This window comes from Hakea prostrata, chromosome 5 (assembly GCF_041222555.1).
Source record: "Hakea prostrata isolate BN-2017 chromosome 5, UWA_Hpros_2, whole genome shotgun sequence".
NCBI classification, from domain to species: Eukaryota; Viridiplantae; Streptophyta; class Magnoliopsida; order Proteales; family Proteaceae; genus Hakea; species Hakea prostrata.
In genome coordinates this window covers 6,774,717-6,794,937 of record NC_142604.1, presented here as the reverse complement: position 1 = coordinate 6,794,937, position 20,221 = coordinate 6,774,717, and the positions used below count along the sequence as shown (strand labels likewise).

The window sequence follows — 20,221 nt, the reverse complement described above, 5'->3', positions numbered from 1 at the left end:
TTGTATGTGAAGTGATGTTGCATATATCATAGAACTGACCCTTCACTATTGTTTATGAAAGTGATCCGTTTTGGCCATTCTTCAAAATGAGTTTTTATGAGTTCCCTAACTGCCAAAATTTAATTTATAGGTCGGGCAAACTATTAATCATTGAGTCATCATCTTTATGGACAATACATACAAAGAGACCTGCCAACCGTCAAATAATTAGTAAACCTCTGGTAGATATTTATAATAAGTTCCTTTCTCTCCCATCTCCCTTCTATCTATTTGTATAGTTATCCACTATTGCAATTATGCTCTGGACATCAATCCGGGGCAAGTATTCGGGTCTATTATGACATAGCCCTGAGGCATTCAACGGACTATTTTAATTTTATAATGACATTGGAAAAGTTGATTGCTAATGTGACTTGTCTTCACCTGAACTCTTGGCAAGATGGCAAAAGGCAAGCTCCCAATGGATATTATCGAGGTCTTCATATCTCCTAATACGTGTAGGGTATTAATTAAATGCAAAATTAATGCGAGGGCACGCCGATCCACAAATGAGACTAACAACTTATATTCTTGAAGATGTTGTATCGGTTAAGTGGTCTCCGTGACGGAACGAAATTAGTTTATTTGTTGGCCATGCTGGTTGGCTGACTCGAAAAATTGATCTCTAGCTGAGGGACTTGGAGCAAATTGGCACAATAGTTAGAAACATCAAAATATAAGCAAGAATCCAAGTGAGTTAAATTATCAAGGATAAAAATAGGGATTTTGAAGTTCAATTATTGGCGCTTCTTTCATCAAAATCAAGCCGATTGCGACTTTACTTGGGTTTAAATTTGGACCAAATTAATTGTGGTCCAATGAATCGGCTCAATTTCGGATTTGATACGTAAACCATCGTGGCATGATTTTAATTTTTAACACATTTTGTACGGAATCGGAGCCTCGGAGAGTCGGAGGAACCCACTTCTGAAATGACCGAATGGGCCTCAAAACGTAAAATGGAAATCATCGACGATTAAAATAAACAATAGAAACAAAACAGTGTTCTTTTTTTTTTTGGTAGCAGAAACAATGCCTTTTGGGTGAAAGAGATGAGAGAGGAGTTGAATTATTACATCGGAAAGAAGATGTGATGTTGTTTATTTGGAGACGACGATCGCAGTGAAACGGAACCCTGGAACGATGGAGAAGGGCCGTGAAGGCGGAGCTCCGGTAACTAATGTCGCCACCGGCGGTGCCAGCAGCAACACCACCACCAACACCACCGCTGCAACCAGTTTTATTTCGACGACGAAAACGCCAGAAGTGCAAGTTGTGGAACAACCACCTAAAAGGAGAGCTGGTGCTCCCAAAAGAAAAGCCAACAACTCAAATACATCTGGTATCTCTTCAACGCCGAAGCGTCTTGCGAAGGAGAGACCCTCGGTGCCACTACCTCCTAATCATAATGGTCCCTGTACCCGCGCTAGACAATCTCCAAACAAGCTCGCCTTGGCTGCTGCGGCTGCAGCTGCTGCTGCTGCTACTTCTGCCACAGGGAAGCCGCCGGGGACAGGGCAATCTCTTGTCTCGACTTCATCTGGTGAAGGTGCTGCTGAAGAATCTAATGCCGCCAAAGAATACTGGCAGGATTTGGAGCCTCTCATGGATGCCGAATTCGAAGCTGTCAGATCCCGTGACACCAACGCTCATGTCGTCCCTACGCATGCAGGTGATTTTGATGTTTTTATTAAAGGCCCTAAATTTAATTTTGTTTATCCTCGTTCGCTTGTTCTGTCTTGTACATTTCTCTGCATATTTCTTGTGTTCCATAAATCCATTGGCTCAAATTTAGGGTTTTCGATTTGAGATTTACATGACATTAGCTCACGACGAATTCAGTGGTGGTACTGTTTTGGTTTCGTGTGAAGCGTAGTTATTAAGAACTAGTAAAGATATAAAGCGGCGAAGTCATATTTTTATGGGGCATTTTTATTTTTCGATGAATAGGGTGGTTTTCATGGACCAAAATTCATCCTCTGGAGGAGCGTTCCATGCCTTTGTTCTTCAATGGTAAGTCTGAGAAGCGAACGCCTGACATCTATTTGGGAATACGCAATCACATTATGAAGAAGTTCCATGCGGATCCTCAGACTCCTATCGAGTTGAAAGATCTGTCAGAGCTTTCTGTTGGAGAGCCGGATGCGAGGCAAGAGGTCATGGAGTTCTTAGATTACTGGGGTTTAATCAACTTCCATCCCTTTCCACCCTCAGATTCTGTCATGGCCAATGCCGAGGTTGATGCAATTGTAAACACTACTACTTTGCTCGAGAAACTGTATCGGTTTGACACAGTTCAGTTGCTTTCACCGGGTCCGAGGGCAGACTTATCCACACCTGTTGTGCCTCCTCGCTTATTTCCCGAGACAGCAATTGTTGACGATTTGGTGAGGCCAGAGGGTCCCTCAGTAGAGTACCATTGCAACTCATGCTCGGCAGATTGTTCTCGCAAGCGTTATCATTGCCAGAAGCAGGTGTGTTTCATGGTGTTCAATTTTGAAATGCTTGCTATAGAGATATAAAGTATGCAGAGCTGCCCATAGCTTCTTGTTTATTTAAGGTGGAAATTTAGCCTGAAAATTCAGTATGCTTGTTAGTGCAAAAAGTTGCTATTTTTGAACTGCTGCTTACAGAGTCAAATCTTGTTTAACCGCTATACATAATTTGCTAAGCAATCATCAAAGCAATTATTGAACCATTTATGTCCAAAACAAACCCCTACTCATAGTTATGGCCTCAACCCTTGTTATTAGAAATATTTTCTTGATAATCTCTATATACTAGCCTTTGTGTACTTGGAACAGTAAATACGCATGTTGCTGCAAGAAGTTTCAGTAGACAGTTCTCACGAGCATATCATATAGTGATAGTACTGGGAGTATGAGGCATCCTTAATCAATAAAATATCAATGAGGTTAGATAAACTAATTAAAACATAATTTTGTAGGATTTGGCTATCCTGTATTGATACTAAATAAGGGAACTGTGGGATGTTATTTGAAAACTGAAAGAGCAGGAAAGTATCAATATTTTTAGACGGTTCACTGGTTCAGAGAATTAAGAGCAAGAAAAGTGGCAGTGCAAAGGGATTTTTTGTTTCAGCGATGGGATGAAATCTAAGGTATTTAGCTGAATTGCTGGATTGGGTTGACTGAAAGAATCTAAAGATTTGGTGGAACTGGAGAGTCTTGGAAGGCAAAGAACAAGATGCTTGTAACCATGGAACAAATGAATAAAGATTATGATGTGAATAAAAATTTGTTCCAGTGTTATTTTCCCCTGGGGTAGGTGGGGGGTGGAGTAGAAATATTTCATAAATAAAGTTCAGAGCACAAAACAAATATTGATGATGGCAAACAAATTCATTAGAATTTATATGTTTGGCGAACTTTGTTATTCATAGAAAAGAGAATCTTGGCAGATAGATCATCGTTGATTGTCGGCATGAAGGAAGTTGGGAAGCAATTGATAAGTTTGAATAGCAATGGACCATCGAGTGCAAGGTTGCTCCATTTGGAAATAGCCTCCTATGAAGCAGGAGTGAGTCTGTGTACGTTATGACCCTCCAGAGACTTCACAGTGGCAGGAGCCTTGTGCTTTAGGCACGCCCTTCTAAGGAATTATCAAGTTTCGAGAGAGTGGAATTTGAAAGCTTCGTGGCCTTTAGTACTACTTTAGTTTTATTTTTCTATATTCAGTAAATTTGTGTCCCTAAATCTATAAATAGAGTTGTGCCCATGGTTGGCAAGGAGATCCAAGGCTGTGGAGGGGCAGTGCTTAAGTGATAAGGTTCCAAGGTATGCGTGAATGCGTTAAGCCCAGATGCTGATGTTGATGCTCATAAGCCTGATGAATTAAATAATAATTAAAAAATTGCGAAGTCACATACTCACATAATGGCAGAAGGACATAATCTGTAGATCTTGCAATTGCAGAATAAAAAAAAAAGAAAAAAAAAAATCCTTGAATCACTTAATAATAGAATTAGTCATATAATCACATAATTGCATGACATATACTAACAAATGCGTTACATAACTAAGATGAATTACTAGCAATTTTCTTTAAGTCGCAGGCACAGTACCAAACAAAGCCCCCGGCCAACACTAGCAAGAGGAATCTGGCGAACCTCCACTACTTCCTCATCCAGAGAAGAAGGCCAAGGAGGAAGCGGGGAAAAGGAAAAAAGAAGAAGAAAGAAGAAGACAACATGGATCAAAAGAGGGAAAAAAATAAAAGGAGAAAAAGAAGCAAGGAAAGGAAGGGTGGAGGAGACGGGTAGTGAAGATTTCAGGGAGGATTGCTGGGTGGCATCAGATGGAGCTACTCAAGTATCCGGAGAATCATTAGTTACTAAGAAAAAGGAGAAAACATGAGAATTCAGGAACCAAGAGGAGAAGAAGATGAGGATGCCAGAAGGGAAAAGGGAAAACTAGAGAAAAGGAGACTGAAAGAAGTAGAAGAAAAGAAATGAAGCATAGAAGCCTGAAACATAAAACGAGAAGCTAGAGGAATAAAAGTACATGAAAGAAGTATCTGCCTATGGCATTTGCATTTATAGCAGCAGCATTGAGTTCCGTCAAGTTTCTCTTCTTGTTCTTTTTCTCCAACTTCATCTTCAATGCCCTTGGTATGTCAATAAGCATGTGTGATAGAGTTATATGAAGTGTGACTTATTAGTGTACTCAATCTACTAAAATACTAAAGGAGGTATCATTTTCATTCCTATACATGTCAATGTATCGAAATTGCATGTACTGTCCTTAGAAACATTTAAAAAAGCATTGAATTATGAGTTTGAAAATAAAACGAAAATCGCAGGAGGTGTTTAGCCATCCAAAGTCACGCTAAGTGGCACCTTGACAATTGTGGTCGTGCAATACTGCTCCGCATCTTTGACATAATGAAATTCAAGCTTTCTGTTGCGGTTGGACTCTGTGAAGGAGAAGTTGAGAGCTTCTAATATTAATTAATGAAATGGTGTTAGGGCCCTGGGATCATGATATGTGGAGGAAAGAGAGTGGGGGGAGTTGCTATAACTAACACATGGTGGGTTAAAGGTGTGAGGGAAGGGAATGCAATGTTTTATGTGTGTGTTTGGTTAGCCTATGGGTGAGCAACAACGTATGTTGTGGGGGTGACTGGCACCATCATATCCAGTTTATTTTTCATTCTGTTTGTTCTTTTTGTTTCAGTAATTAAATCTCATTAGTTTTCGTATTCGATTTGTGGGTTCCTGACAAATTGGTACCAAGGCGCATTCCAAACCAAGGGGAGGAAGGTGGAGACTGGATTGTCCATATTTTCTGAAGAAGAGATGTGTAGGGATGGCTTAAAGAGGTCATTCTCTTTTGTTGGGCACACCAGGTTAAATACAAGGATCAATTGGGTTTGGCTCTGGCTCTCTAACACTTGAAAGAAGCATTGGATTGGTTCTATTGGAGGAAATGGCAAGAATTTGATTGCTCAAGCTTCAAGGAAGCCCTGCAATTCAATTTTGGTGAAGGGAAGACAAAACACAAAGCAAGTGTGAACTTGGGGACCAGAGTGAGCCAGTTGGCTCGCCACTCTCTGGAGTCTAATGTGAAGATTGAAGATGGGGAATCCTCCTTTAATCAATATGGTAAGGTGGATGGTGTTAGGCTTCCTTGTAGAGTTGCAGAATGGCGGTATTTTTATTGCAAGATGTGAATGAGTTCAATACAAAGGGAGAAGAAGACAATAGAGGGAATGGTGAGTCGTAGAGTTGTCGTCGGACTAGGGTGAAGAGCTGTTGGACGATGCGAACTCTGGTGGAACCTCGTTGGTTGAGGGTGGCTGCGACAAAGGGAACTTGTTGTCGTTTCCAACACTGAGAGTGGGGGATGGTGATAGAGAGAAGTCCAGCAAGATCTCACCCATGTTTGGTTGCCAACTTCCCGCTAAGGTGTGGTTATTGGAATTAGACAGGGTTGGCGGCAATATTTAGGGGAAACGGCTAGGGTTGGAATCGCAAGAGAAGAGAGGAAGAGGACAGGGTTGGACCGGTCAGCAGTTGGACCCCTGGTCTGGCTGAAACACTTGGTCAAGTGTAGTAAAGCAGATAAATGGGCCTTGGAAAGCCCAGTTAATTCCAAGGTCCAAGAGGACACTTACCTGGGCTATGGGCTTGTACGTGTGCATGCGGGATCCCATAAAAGCCAAATACATTCCTAGGAACTAAAGGGTAGGGGTATAAGAGGAAGTCCATTGTTTCTCTTCCTTCAATCTACAACCTGATGATTGCAGAGGCATAAATCAAAGCCACAATGTACGTGAGGGGAACTTTGCCATAGAAAGCCAGTGAAAAGCGCTGCTCTGTCCATTTCTGTCAGGTGCTGTTGCTTGTGAAGATGATGACCCTTGCATGTTGGCTTGTGTTTGAAGATAAGCGGCTGGATTGAAGAAATCAAACTGAAACCGAGTTTGGTAACCTGTGAGCGCTTTCGAAACTAATCCTCCAGCGTCGATCCATTGGCATACATAGGGGCTTTAACGCTCCCTTTTGCGAACAATGTATTTTTGGATTTGGTTTTGATCTGGTCTCACTTGGTACTTCAGATCCACAAGGTGTCTGTTCAATAGAGATTGCTGCTCTTGATGGTGATATTGATTTGAAGTCAAGGGTTATACCCTTGCTGTGTGGGGATAGTGTCTGAATTGCTGCACAAAATCAAGGGTGTCATTAAATGTCCAAACCCTGCTAAAGATATTAGGAGATATAATGCAAATTCGAGGTTGTTGCCTCCATTCATTGACTGAGATAACAGGACCAACATGGGTTAGAGTAGAGGCATACCTGAACCAAAAGTTACAGCAGTTGATGCAAATTGATGGGGGCAACATCTCTATTTCAAATATTGGAGGTTATCGTTCCTGGCATAACTGGTAATATTTGGAAGGATACTGAGGCACACAAGCAGTGGAATGATGGTGACCTGGAGTTCTCCGTGGAGGTTCATGAGTGGTCTGGACCCAACTGGAAACCAGATACAGCCAATGATGATGTCCAAGTGCAATTTTACATGACGAACCTCAGTGTACTGAAAACTTTATCAACTGATGGAAAGGGACTTTATTTTCCTTCAGGTACCAGTATAGAGTTGTCTAGTCCAAGGTTGAATACCAGAGAGTAGGATATACAAGCTCCTTTCTTATAAAGCAGATGCCTATACGATCCTTCAAACACAATGACTGTGGTATTGCATACTGCAACGGTAGCATTAGACACCAACTGCATCATGGGAAATGGGTTTGCTGTTGGGCCTCTGAGAATGTTGCTGAATTGGCTTGGCTGTGTGGTAAGCATGTGAAGACTAAGCTCTTGATTTTCCTTCACCTTGAGGACAAGGTAAATTTCAAGGGGTCGGTAGTGTTAGGGCTCTGGGATCATGATATGACCAGGAAGGAGAGTGGGGGGAGTTGCTATAACTGACACATGTTGGGCTATAAAAAGGGGGAAGGTGTGAGGAAAGGGTATGCAATATTATATGTGAGTGTTTGGGCAGCCTATGGCTGAGGGACAGTGTTTGCTGTGTGGGCAACTAGCACCGTCATAACCAGTTTGTCTGTTGTTGGTGTTTGTTCTTTTTATTCCAGTACTAAATCTCTTTAGTTTTCGATGGCAATAGTTCATGTAACAACAACTTCAACACAAGCCAAATCAGATTGTAGAGACTGGATCATGATTTGAATGGAGGACAGCAATAGTTCATGCAGCAACAATGTCAACCTAGGCTTGAACAAGCAAAGAAAGAAAAGAGATAAATGTGTTTCAGCTCTCTTAGCTTGGTTCCTCAACCTAATGTTTTAGCTCTCAACAACAAACTTATCACTCAAGCAAAGTGACAAGATAATAAATTCAAAGCAAAGCTTCATTAATAAGTGCATAAAAATCTATGGGCTGAGAATAGCCTATTACATATTTATAGAGTGCCATTTCCTGCTCTCCAAGTTACATAAAATATAGAGAAATATGGGTTGAAAATATTTTATTGATCTCGCTAGTATTCTCAGCGACAAAAATTTAGAAACTGACTATAATTAAAAAATTAGGAACAAAGTTTTATAATCAGCCACATGCTTGAATGTTAAAATAGAAACTAACTTTTAGAACTTAGGTAACAAATAAAAAATAAACTAAACACTAAAGTCTTCAGTCCTCCAGGATGCGAGTGGGCCCCATCATACCTTCCATAATCTTCTCATTGAGACCCTGTAAATGAATCTGTGACACTGTTCAAGTTGCCGTACACGTGAACAGTGTTTTTGCTCTTCTAGAATCCCAGGTCTGCAACTACTTGGCCTTATGGCCCCAGAGCAAATGAACCAGCCATGTTCTTCTTAATTCTTCTGTTATATTTCTTGCCGAACAGCTTGGCATCTACATCAGCTCCTATTAATTAGGGCATAACTGGTTGCGTAGATTCTTGCTTCAGAATGTTGGATACCTGATGGCAACTGATTGAAGAGCAATTCTGGAGGACATCCTGATTGAAATCAGGTTGGGTAGGTCCAAAGTGGGGGAGGCAAATAAGTTTTTTAAGGCTGTTGTGTTTGTTGGTAATGGTGGCGCCTTTTAAGCACCAAGTTGACTTGCTGCTCAACCCAATCTTGCGATTTCCGATGATGAAACCAAGAAGGACTAGACTGATTCGACTGCTCTCACTGGCTCAGCTGTGAAGGGTTAGGTTATGAAACTGTACGAAGGTAGGTTAAATATGGTGAGGATGGTGATAGATGTAGTTGAAATCAAGAGAAGTAAGATATACAGAAACTTAAGATACTTTTGGCTGCTAGAGATCCTTTGAAGCCCACCTTAGAAGTCCATTTAGCTTCATCAAAATGAGATTCACTTGGGTGTATTTGCTGAGATCCCCAGTAATTTTTACAGAAAGCAAATCTGTATTCCTATCAACTTATGGCTGCCCAGCCAGGACTTGCACTATGTAGAGATGGAAATCTGTACAAAGCAACTGTAGTAAAGAGAGATTATGGTTCCAAAACTCCTTTGGAATTCCCCATACAGTTATAGAAATTTGCCCCCAAGACATAGGAAAGTACACCCCAAAAAAAATTGATCCCAACATTGAACTATAGAAAACATATACCAAGAGAATTAATTGACTCTTGAAGAAAATTCTAAAGGTCTTCTGTATAAGCCTACGAAATGTGAGAAGACTAATTAATAGCCTAGAAATAGGAAAAAGGCTCAAAACATTAGAAATAGGAAAATTAGAGAGGCAGCTTAGTGGTTTCCTAGCAAGGCCACTGGGTGTACAAATAGCAATAAACAAAGGGGCTTGGGGTGCCCCAGCCAGCTTGGGGTGCCCCAGCCAGCTTGGGCTGGCCACAGCATGATGATACCCTGCATCATGTACCAGGTGACAATTTGGATAATTTGAATGGTAGGGAACTCTCTTGTTTGACTAGATGTTTGTGAATGGAGGAGGAAACAAGAAGACAACTCCTCATTATCTGCAATTGTATGTCAGTAAACTGGTAACTTGGAGTGGATGTCACCAGTGAAAGTAAGAGCTGCATGTTACCAAATACTCATCTTGCAAGTTAGAATATCTTTTGGAAGATCTGTCTAATGGACTATCTGGATTGGGAGACCTGAAGGATATCTGGGTGTCACTGAGAGAAACTAAGAGCTTCATGTTATCAAATACTTACCTAGCAAGTATGAATATCTTTGGGAAGATCTGTCCTCATGAATGATCTGGGTTTGGAGCACTGAAGGATATCTGAATAGAAGGCTGTAGATATTTTCTACTTCTAGATAATTTTCTATTGAGGGCTGGTTTTGTTTATTGGCCTCTGAAGGATGAAGAATAAAGTCACTGATTAATGTAAGCTAGCTTTGGTCCTAGGAAGCTTAAAAGTTTATGTTTTGCCATCTGCTGTTTATGTATTAATCCAACAGCATCCTAAAGGCCTTAAATAAGATCTCAAGGATGTAGGGCCTGAGAAAGAGAATGATAGCAACACCGTTGATGATAATCAACTGACAGGAAACAGATTAGTTGAGGGGCTACACAAAAAAATGTAGATATTTTAATTAGGTTTGTGGTCTGTTGGTCATCAAGTTCTTTTCAAGTGAGCTTCCCGTTTGGGACTTCAGGTCCATAAAGTATCCTAAAACTTAGATGCACAGAAGGGATGATAGGAGATAGCTTGTGGAAACTATAAAAAATGGGTTAGGTTGTTAAAGGTGACCGATATATGAATGAGAAACTTAAAATGTAAACTAGTTCCTGGAAGAGAATGATAAAACTAAGGCCAGATCCCGGGGAGAATGATACTCTAGCCACCAAAATTTAAAGAAGATTCCTTACTATTAAAGAAGACATGAATTACTGGAACAATCTAATTGAGTAAAATAAGAGGTGTTCCACTGTTTTAAAAGAGATGAAGAATAACTTGAAACTTATTGAGAACTAAAGGAATTAAGAGAATAGATAAGAGAAAGCATGTAGCAATCAACCAAAAGTCCTTTGAGAATCTACCCAATTCCAGTGCTGAATCCAAAATACACACAAGGTTGTAGAAAAATTTCTAAAAACTTCAATTCTGAAATTTGTGGGAAGTGTCTATAATAGACTCTCTACTGATTCTGGTATAGTTTTACCCTTCAAAATGACCAAAGGATGGTGCATGACTCTTCCATTATTCTAGTACTCCTGACAAAATAGCAGTAGGATAGACTTGAACCAAAAACTCCAAATAATCCTAGCTTACTAACTTCCTATTACTTCCAAAACTCCAAATAATTCTAACTTACAAACGTCCTATTACTTCTCAGACCTTTGTTTTGGGGGTGACCATTACTGCTGTGACTTGCTAAAACTAAACAAGAAATCAAGGCTTAACTTCACAAAATTACTAGAATATGCTGGACTTATGTTTGGAAAGCCGTGTCTAAAATTTCTTCTTGTTGTTTAACTTATTTTGGTTTGCTCTTCATCACTTGTATGATGCAATAGAGAGTGAGAGGGAAAATACTGTGTAAAGGATTCAGTCAATATACTCCTACAATAGAGGAGTGCTAAGACATATACTTGCAAGTGTTTCCATGGTGCTAAAGGAATGTTTGTTATTGCTTTATAAAAACCTCGAAATAATGGATTTCAAACAGATTTCTGATATTAAAAAAAAAAAAAAAATTTTGGAGGTTCTAGCTAGCTCGGCTGGTAACTTCACTGGATTGTGATCACTTCGACTCTCACCTTAACTTCCCTTCTGCTCCCCCTTGTGGAATTTTTTTTTTAAAAATTTAAACGAAATAACCCTGAAAAACCCAATTTTTTTTCTTCGAAAACTTGAAATAAATTTTTTTCTATTATCTAAAGTTGGGCATGGGCAATTTTTCTATGTTTTCCTGCCTTGTATTTTGAACTTTTAACATGCTAATTTCATCTTGCCTTGCAGGCTGATTTTGATTTATGCTCAGAGTGTTATAATGATGGGAAGTTTGATTCTGGCATGTCCCCATCTGATTTCATTCTCATGGAACCTGCTGAGGCTCCTGGTGTAAGTGGGGGTAGTTGGACCGATCAAGAGACTCTTCTGCTTCTGGAAGCTTTGGAGCTATATGGGGAAAATTGGAATGAGATTGCCGAACATGTAGCCACTAAAACCAAAGCTCAGTGTATCTTGCATTTTGTTCAAATGCCAATCGAAGACATTTTTCTGGAGCACAAAGAGAATATTGACACTGGTACCCAAGGAAACACAAATCCAGATTCAGTGAATGATATTACATCTGCTTTGAAGGATGCTCCAGAAATAACTGAGAGTAAGGCCAGTGAGGAGGGAAAATGTGTTACCAATGAGGACAGCATTGGTGCAGCCAATGAAGAGAGCAAAAGCACTACCAACGAAGAGAACAAAAGCACTGCCAACGAAGAGAGCAAAAGCACTGCCAACGAAGAGAGCAAAAGCACACCCAATGTAGAGAATAAAAGCACAGACAATGAGAGTAAAAGTGCAGCCAAGGAGGAAAAATCCCTTTCTTTGGTTGTGGATGCGTCAAAGTCAAAAGATGAAGGTCAAGGAAAAGTTGACTCAGATTTGGATACTAATCATGCGCTAAAAGCCTTGAAAGAAGCATTTCAAGCTGTTAGCCCTCTTCCTGAGTGTGAAGGTTCTCTTTCATTTTCTGATGCGGGGAACCCGGTTATGGCATTGGTATGTTGGATACATACCCCCATAAACTAATGAATATATACAAACCATAATTACATGCTCATTTCACCTTGTGGTGTGGTGGTTATTTGCATATTCTTTATATATCCATTTCTGCAGGTAGCATTCATTGCCCGCCTGGTGGAACCTAATGTTGCTGCTGCTTCAACCATTCGTTTACTGAAGACCATTTCTGAGGATTCTCCTGCCATTCAGCTTGCTACAAGGAACTGTTTTCTTCTTGAAGATCCGCCAGCAGATGACATGAAGGAACCACATGTCTCTGAGAGGTTTGTGGCTTGGACTGCTTGGTTATGGATATTTATATGGTTTAATTAGTCACACTTGGGGTGCTTGATCTGATCACTTTGTAACTACTGCAGTGCTGTCGTTGAAATGGTTGAATTGGAAGCCCAAAATAAAAATCAGAATGTGGAAGAACAGGGGGAAGAAGCACATACATCAAATGTCGATGGGATTGATCCATCTAAGGATTCTTCTGTCCAAAAAATTGTTAATGCTGTCTCAAAAGAGGAATCATGTGCTTTTCCTAGTGAGGATTTGACAGAGAAGCCATGTGTTTCTAAGGCACTAGAAGATGTAACAACTGAGGAGAGGGTCACCACAAATTCCCAGGACAAGGTGTCACTAAGTACTCAGAATGAGGTTGGACCCATTACTGTGAAAGAATCACATGAGCCAGATAATGGGGATGGAAAATCAGACCCGATGAAGGATGATTTGGCTTTGCCAGCTGAAGACCCACCAAGTTCTGTAAATAAATCAGTTGATGAAGGTGCAGTGGTAGAGGCCACTAAATGTTCAGAGGTGACAAACGCAGTTGATAAGAAGTGTGAGTCTATTCCCTCCCAAGAGAAGGAAGAGAAGGAGAAAAAGGCTTCGCAACCAGTTGCATCTAATTCAATGGTTCAGAGCAGAGCGGATGAAAAAACTGGAGGTAATGCAGGTTCTTACAAGATCTTTCACATTTACCCCTGAGAATTTGAGGAAAATTATGTCATATGATCAAACTTATCTGGTGAGCGCTTAGTCTGGTAAAAATCCTCAACTGGTGGTATTTTGTATCTTTCTGATAACATTTCTGTCGATTTTCTTGCAGATAATACAAAACTGTCAGACTGTAAAAGTGAGAACGGCAGGTTGATGGAAACTAAAGATCAACGTTATGTAGACAAAGTGAAGCGTGCTGCAATAACTGCTATTTCAGCTGCTGGTGTGAAGGCAAAGCTTCTAGCTAAGCAAGAAGAAGACCAAATACGACAGCTTACTACGTTTTTAATTGAGAAGCAGGTATCCTCTTGGCAGAGAGGTAGTGATGGCTATCATTAGTTGTTTAGATTGACCTGATTTTGATTTATCATCTACTGCAGGTGCATAAGTTGGAGACCAAGTTGGCTTTCTTTTCAGAGATGGAAAGCATGATAGTAAGAGTCAGGGAACAAATGGATCGGTCAAGGCAGAGGCTTTACCAAGAGCGAGCCCAGATAATTGCTGCACGGCTGGGCTTACCAGCTTCCTCGTCGAGAACATTACCACCATCATATCCTAACAACAAAATCCCGATAGGCTATTCAAATTCAGTGCCAAAGCCGTTGCCAGGCATGAACTCTTCAAAGTCTTCAGTTAAAAGAACCATGATGCCTTCAGCTCCTCTCCTTTCAAACTCATCTATCCCCAGTAGTGTCACAGGAAGTTTGAGTCATCCATCAAACCAGGATAAAACTTCTTCAGTTGGAACAAGTTAGTGATCCAATTACAGACATGCTGATGTAATCTTTTTTAGTTCTATGCAGCGGCTCCATGAGGTCTAATACCAGCTGTAAAGTGGCTACTTAATTGTTTTATTGGTAATTGGCTGAGTTGTTGTTTTATTGGCAAAAGCTGAGTAATGGGGTTTTCAATCTTCTCATGCTGTAACATACTTATGGCTCATTTATAGAATCTGGGACCCATGAACCGATAGGCCTAATCTTCAGTCTTCACCTAGGAATTTCTCTAGGTTATATGTTACTCCTAACTTATGGTCATTATAACTAACAGTTGAAAGTCAGAACATGGTATTCAAAGTCTACAGATAGGTAAAATCATATTCAGTTGCTTCTGGATTTGAGGATCCCCTGGTTGGTGTTTGTAAACCCATTTTCTTTATGCTAACTATAAATGATACCAGCATAGGAAGATGGACATATCCAGCTTTGAGGAAAATTGGATTCTCTTGGTATTCTTAAGCGATGGCCATGTTATTTATATTGTCAAGGAATATTTTTTCGTTTTAGTTTTACACTTTATAAGGGATATAGGTTCTAGGTTTGTTTTATCTGTTCGAATATATGCTGGTAGAAAAGCAAGCTGAAGCTTGGGTCATAGTTACGAATGAAGAAATTTTTTTGCAATCATGCTGTCACTTCTGGAATGTCTATTGTCACTCTTAATGGAGGAAGTTTTTTACTTTGCTCCCTATAATGATTTCCTTTGGAATTTTTACTTCATTATGATATGCATAGAGATTTCAGGTTTGGTTCCACCAGAGCTGGTATAGCTGCATTTGTAAACAAGCTGGGGCTTAGCTATAGTAATGAACATCGACATTGCCATTCCTGTTGCTACTTTCTTGAATGGTCTCAAAATTCCTCCACACGTGAAGCTTGGGTCTTGTTCTTTGCATGAACTTGCAAAAGAAGAAGTCATTGTTTGCGATTCCTAGCCCTACCTGTTCAAAACGCATAAGTTGATCAGAAGAGGATGATCATCAGGTTTGCCACACCAGTAGCTTGGACTATTGGCAATGATTTAGACTACTGACTGGGTTTCGATGAGTTTCTGAAATGCCGAAGCGATATCATTTAGTCAACTTGTTCTTTGTAGTGGCTGTCACTTTTAGCTATCCGATGCCGAGTAAGTTCCAACTACAGGATATGTTTTATAGAAGTTATTATTATATAGATGCCAAGCATAGTATGAGTAAGTTCCAACTACAGGATATGTTTTATAGAAGTTATATTATATAGATGCCAAACATAGTTCTTTGGCATATGGCCATATGAAGAGACAGTTTATCAGGGTAGAATTAATGTATATCTTTTCCATTTTGAAGAAGCTTTCTTGAACTTTCTGACATTCTCATTTTTAGATAGCTCAGATATCAATTCACTAACCATGAATTGCTACATTAATCAGAGGTTGATGATTAGACATTACAGAAGTTCTTTTTCCTTTTTTGCAAATTCCTTCCATCATAGAAGCAAAACTGACTTCTCTATGTTGTAGCTGCAGGAGTTTCTGATTGTTAAAGGGCATAAAAGAATAAAAACTATAGGTTCCAACAAAGTGGCTTTATGTTGTTCATCCTAGATCCATTTGGCTTGTTGAATTACATACGTAGACATGCAGACGAGAGCCATTATTTTGAATATAGTTTTGGTATTAATTGGGAAATATTTGGTCATTCTATCAGAGTTAAAGATATTTTTGCCGTTACGGCATATGCTGTGGTACTAAAGTCTTAGTGATGCAGGATCCCGTGTTGATTAAATAGAGAGAGCGTGGTGGTTGTCGTTATTACTTATTATGATTGAAGTTGTGTACTTGACATTCAGTTTTAGCTATGTTAGGCTTACTTTTGTTTGTTGTTCCATATTTTTTTACTCATTAGGTTTGGGCTCTTTGGAGGTTCCTACAAATGGTCTGCTGTTTATAAATAATGGATGAAGCTCATGATAGGAAGTCTAGAATCCCATATTGTTCATGCGCACACACTCTCTCTCTGTTCTATTATTCTTCTCTGCAGGTCCTGGATTAATAGACCAAGGTTTTTTTCTTTTTCTTTTTCCCCAACATACTATCAGAGCAACAATGAAGAAGTATCTGAAACCAGGGTAGTTGAATAATGGACACTAGGGTTTATTGTGCATGAATATTGATGCTTCTAGAGAAATTCCTATTCCAAGTCTAATAACTTGCTATATTCTGTCATTTTGCTGCCTTTGCTGCCACTTTTCCAAGTCTAATGGCTATATGAGAGAACTTTATCAACCCAAACAGGAAGAATGAACCGAAATCAGAGATGGATTCTCTCCACAAAATCATATAGAAGCAACAGAAATGTCAATTTTTTTTCCTTCTTTGATTATGGTTCTCTTCTAGTTTGAGGTTCCTCACTGCTGCTTTTGTCTCTTCTGCTTTCTATGTTTTGCTGGTTTTGGCTGCTCTCCACAAGTTGAACAGTTGTATTAACAGTGAAGATATCTTCCATTGATTTATTAGCTCTTCCACCTAGTTTCTGGTAGGTTCTGCAGTGGATTCTTAGAGACTTGTCTGTTCATGGGTCTTGACTCTCACTGGGGGGGGATCATTTTTGTTTCTACCTACCAGTCCCAACCCCTTGGCTTGGGAATGAAGGGTGAAGACAAACCTAGGTGGTTTGTTTTCCTGTAGACCCCCTTTTTGGCACTACCTAGATTACCCTAGGTTGTATTCAGTAAATCCTTTTTATTACTTTTTTTTTTGGGAATTCCAGAATTACCCCTTTACTTAGTCCTCCATTAAAGTCTATATGGTCCATTTTTGCCTTTGAATTAGTGTTATATTACAAGGTTGCCATTCTTTCCATTATTTGAGTTGTGTTTATTTGTTGAAAGTGAGCCTTTGAGCGATGGCCTAATTACTAAACTGTGTTGTATTTTATTGCCATTGGTCTTACATTGCAATTTTATTGCTCTAGTGGGCCCTAAATCACATCAATTTGCAGATGCTATTTTTGAGCACTGGTAATTGCCTAGAGTGGTGGGATTATAATTATTATTATTGAAAATTATTTGTTTAGATTTGTTCAAATCTGCCTGCCTGGGATCTTAAATATAGCCCCCTTTTTCTTTTTTTTTTTTTTTTTTTTGGGGGGGGAGGGATGTTCATCCTCTGTAATGCTGATTATCGCTGTCATATGATGGTGGAATAGTCTTTATCGCAGCTTGTGCATTATTTATCCATGTGTAATGCTTGCACGTGAAAGTAAGTTTGGAGATTATTATTATCTGCTTAAGTCATCAATTCAAGAATGCTGTTATTATCTGCCCACCAAGTCATCAACAGAAGATTATTATACTGTCTATGTTTGTGTCATCTGCCATGTCTTGTACAACAATGTTATCAAATGAATAATTTGTATTCAGCAACAACACAGTTTATCAGTGGTCCACAATAGCTTTGTGATTCTTTACCTGGAAAAGAAGAGGGGGAGAGAAGAACCGGGTTTTTTTTTGTTTTTCGGGGGGGGGGGGGGATGCCTACAGAACTTGCAATCTGATGCTGCTACTTTGTTGCCTGCAACTTTGTGCAATTACTTGGTTGCAGACTGGCAGTAACTTATATGTATATTAACCATATTTTCCTGTGTTTTTTATGCAGATTACTATTTGCCTTCTCTGAGAAGGTCTTTTGAGGTTGCTGTCATGATATTTCGGCTTGTGGTTAATATTCTCTGCCACTTATTTTGTTCATTGCTTTCTGACTTTATTCGACAGGACAATTTTCTCCATTGTTGTGCTGATGGATGATGTGCTTATGATTAGTGTGCTTGAGGTATTGCTACCAGATGAATTTCTCTTTCACTGTTATATATGTGCAAGCTTGGTTATGCAGTTTATGTGTTCCTGTTGTTTTAAGTTGGAGCCTTTGTATATATGAGGTAGCTTTTATGCAGGTACGCACACACACTCACAAATTCACTTACTCACACTTATTACAGCTACAACTGTACTTCTAAAATATTTACTGCAGGAATTTTATGTTACCATGATGATGTTCATTATGATGGGGTTTCCTGTCGTGATCTAATTAATTCTTAGCTATGTTAGAGATCGATTTGTTTATTGCGTCTTTATTTCTTTTTGTGGGTCCTGCTAAGATTTTAGTCAATTTGATTAAATGATGGATGAAGCTCACTATGGAAGGAACAGAATCCTATCGTGCTCACGCGCTCTCTCTCTCTCTCTCTCTTGATTGGTTCTCGTCTTTCTCTACAAATCCTGGTTTTGTTAGTTTTATTGTACCATTAGCTATTCCACAGGTTGTGATGTCTAACTTGATTGTAATTACTATTATTTTTAAACTGCTTTGTAAAGTTTACTTGGAAGCTTTTCAGGTATGATTTCATGATTTTGCTTCGACTGGTTGTGACTGCTAGTCTCATTTCTCTCTAGAAACTGTGAAAGGAGTCTCATTTTTTCCCTCGCTCCTTTCCCAACTGAAGTAAGGCCTTGGAAAGAGATTGATCTTCTAGCGTTATGTCAATCCCCAGGCATGTAATTGGCTTAATCCTATTGAAATTCAATATAAGTTGTTCCCCAGTAGGAAATTCATAAAAGAAGGGGTGGCAAAAAATTCTAATTTTTTTCCAAAATCCTTGGACCATCAGGTACTTGGGTAATGTTGTGTTGGTCACTATCAGGTTAACATTTTTTGAGTATTCTGTCTTTCTGTTTCCCTTGGGTCTTAGAAATAGATGCTGGGCATCCTTTTCTTTCTTACATATACTGGCCCAGAAAAGATGTACAAGGTAATTGTTAGGTATTCATTTCCTTTGGTAGAAAGCTGCAGTTCTTCCACTTTGGTGGCTGGATGGTCAATAATATATTGTGAGTTTGGCTAATTTAGTCGAGATGACTAAGAATGGCTTCTTGGAGGATATCTTGGGTGGAATTTCCTCTTTAAGTTCGACTAAATACCACACAAACCTATGTCATACCGCTAGCTATTATCCCTACGGTAATATCCTTGTTTGGGGCTTACAGAGTTTCTGTTAAGACCTGGATAAGATCCTTCTTCAGTCCTCGAAGCAGCTCTTGGGACCAACTCATGGCAGCCCCTGCAACTCATTCACTTTCACTCGCGCACGGACATTGCAATTAAAACGTATACAAAGGAAATTGAATGGAAATTTTCAGGTTAATTCATTAGGCATTACCTAAATTTTTTTTCTCTCCTCCCCTTTCTGTCTCCCCTCACCTCCCTGGTATAGCCTAAAGCAAATCCTAACACGCTCGCCCTACCCAAATAGGATTCCCCTGTACGTTAAATTTGTAATATATGTAAAGCAACCAACTGATTTGTAATATATGTAAAGCAACCAACTGATTTGAAATTGATTAGTGACAGAGTTATACTCAGAGTTAAGAGTTTGATGAATCGATCAAGACTCTTTCATATTTACTAAATTGCCCCTTCAAGATATCAGCGGTTGCCGGCCCACTAGCTTTCAAGATGGGAAGGTTTTTCAACCGTGGGATCTTACTGAATCCACAGATCCACTTTTGAAGAGCCCGCATGGGTGTATTATGAATTTATGACTCGAACTCGAACCCTAGAAAACAAAGAAAAAAAAGAAAAAAGGAGAATTTATGATCGAGTTCCACTGTGTTTTCTTTCTTTGGTTGGTTGAGGGTATTTGGTAATTAACAAACTGATCGATTGAAACTTCCAAGGTTGGAACTTGCACTGTAGGACGTGGTGGTGGGTGGCACAGCAGATACGACTTCAAGCCATCACTTTGGGTGGTGGGATCGGAATTTCGGATCCTACGGCCGAAAATTCGGGTTTTGGACTTTTCAAGCACAGTGGACTGGGCGATGGCCGAACTGATAAACAAACCAGAGACAGATGATGAGGAAGAAGAGGAAGAAGATGAAACCTGGAGGAGAACTTGATGTTTGACTTTACACCCGTGCCCTAGAATCGTTTACTAGAGACACATGAAAATCTACTTAAGATAGTAAATGAAAAGAAGATAAACGAGGTGCAAATAGCCAGGCTTAGTTGAGAAATTTCATGCCAGAGGTTACGCCTAATCATGGCTGGACCTCTCTTCTCGTCCAGCTTCCATGCCAATACAATTAGGCCTTGACATCCCAATTTGAGATAGAACGACACCTGGTAATGGTAATGCATTTAATGATCCTTC

General features: G+C 39.6%; 1 protein-coding gene across 1 annotated transcript; it reads left to right on the top strand.

Annotated features, from left to right (window-relative positions):
- Positions 1–1,071: 1,071 nt before the first annotated feature.
- CHB3 (DNA-binding family protein) lies at positions 1,072–17,125 on the top strand. The gene is made up of 7 exons (XM_089155026.1): positions 1,072–1,711; positions 1,990–2,513; positions 11,491–12,249; positions 12,367–12,536; positions 12,630–13,204; positions 13,367–13,557; positions 13,638–17,125. Exons 1-7 carry the CDS (start codon positions 1,183–1,185, stop codon positions 14,010–14,012), a joined length of 3,123 nt encoding a protein of 1,040 aa, XP_089011152.1. The 5' UTR covers positions 1,072–1,182; the 3' UTR covers positions 14,013–17,125.
- Positions 17,126–20,221: the final 3,096 nt, after the last annotated feature.

Bases quoted from the DNA above. Each gene is read 5' to 3' on its own strand.
- CHB3 (XM_089155026.1), top strand. From the start codon at position 1,183: ATGGAGAAGGGCCGTGAAGGCGGAGCTCCGGTAACTAATGTCGCCACC. The intron at 1,712-1,989 runs GTGATTTTGATG...TTCGATGAATAG, and splicing joins TGTCGTCCCTACGCATGCAG to GGTGGTTTTCATGGACCAAA. The intron at 12,537-12,629 runs GTTTGTGGCTTG...TAACTACTGCAG, and splicing joins GAACCACATGTCTCTGAGAG to TGCTGTCGTTGAAATGGTTG.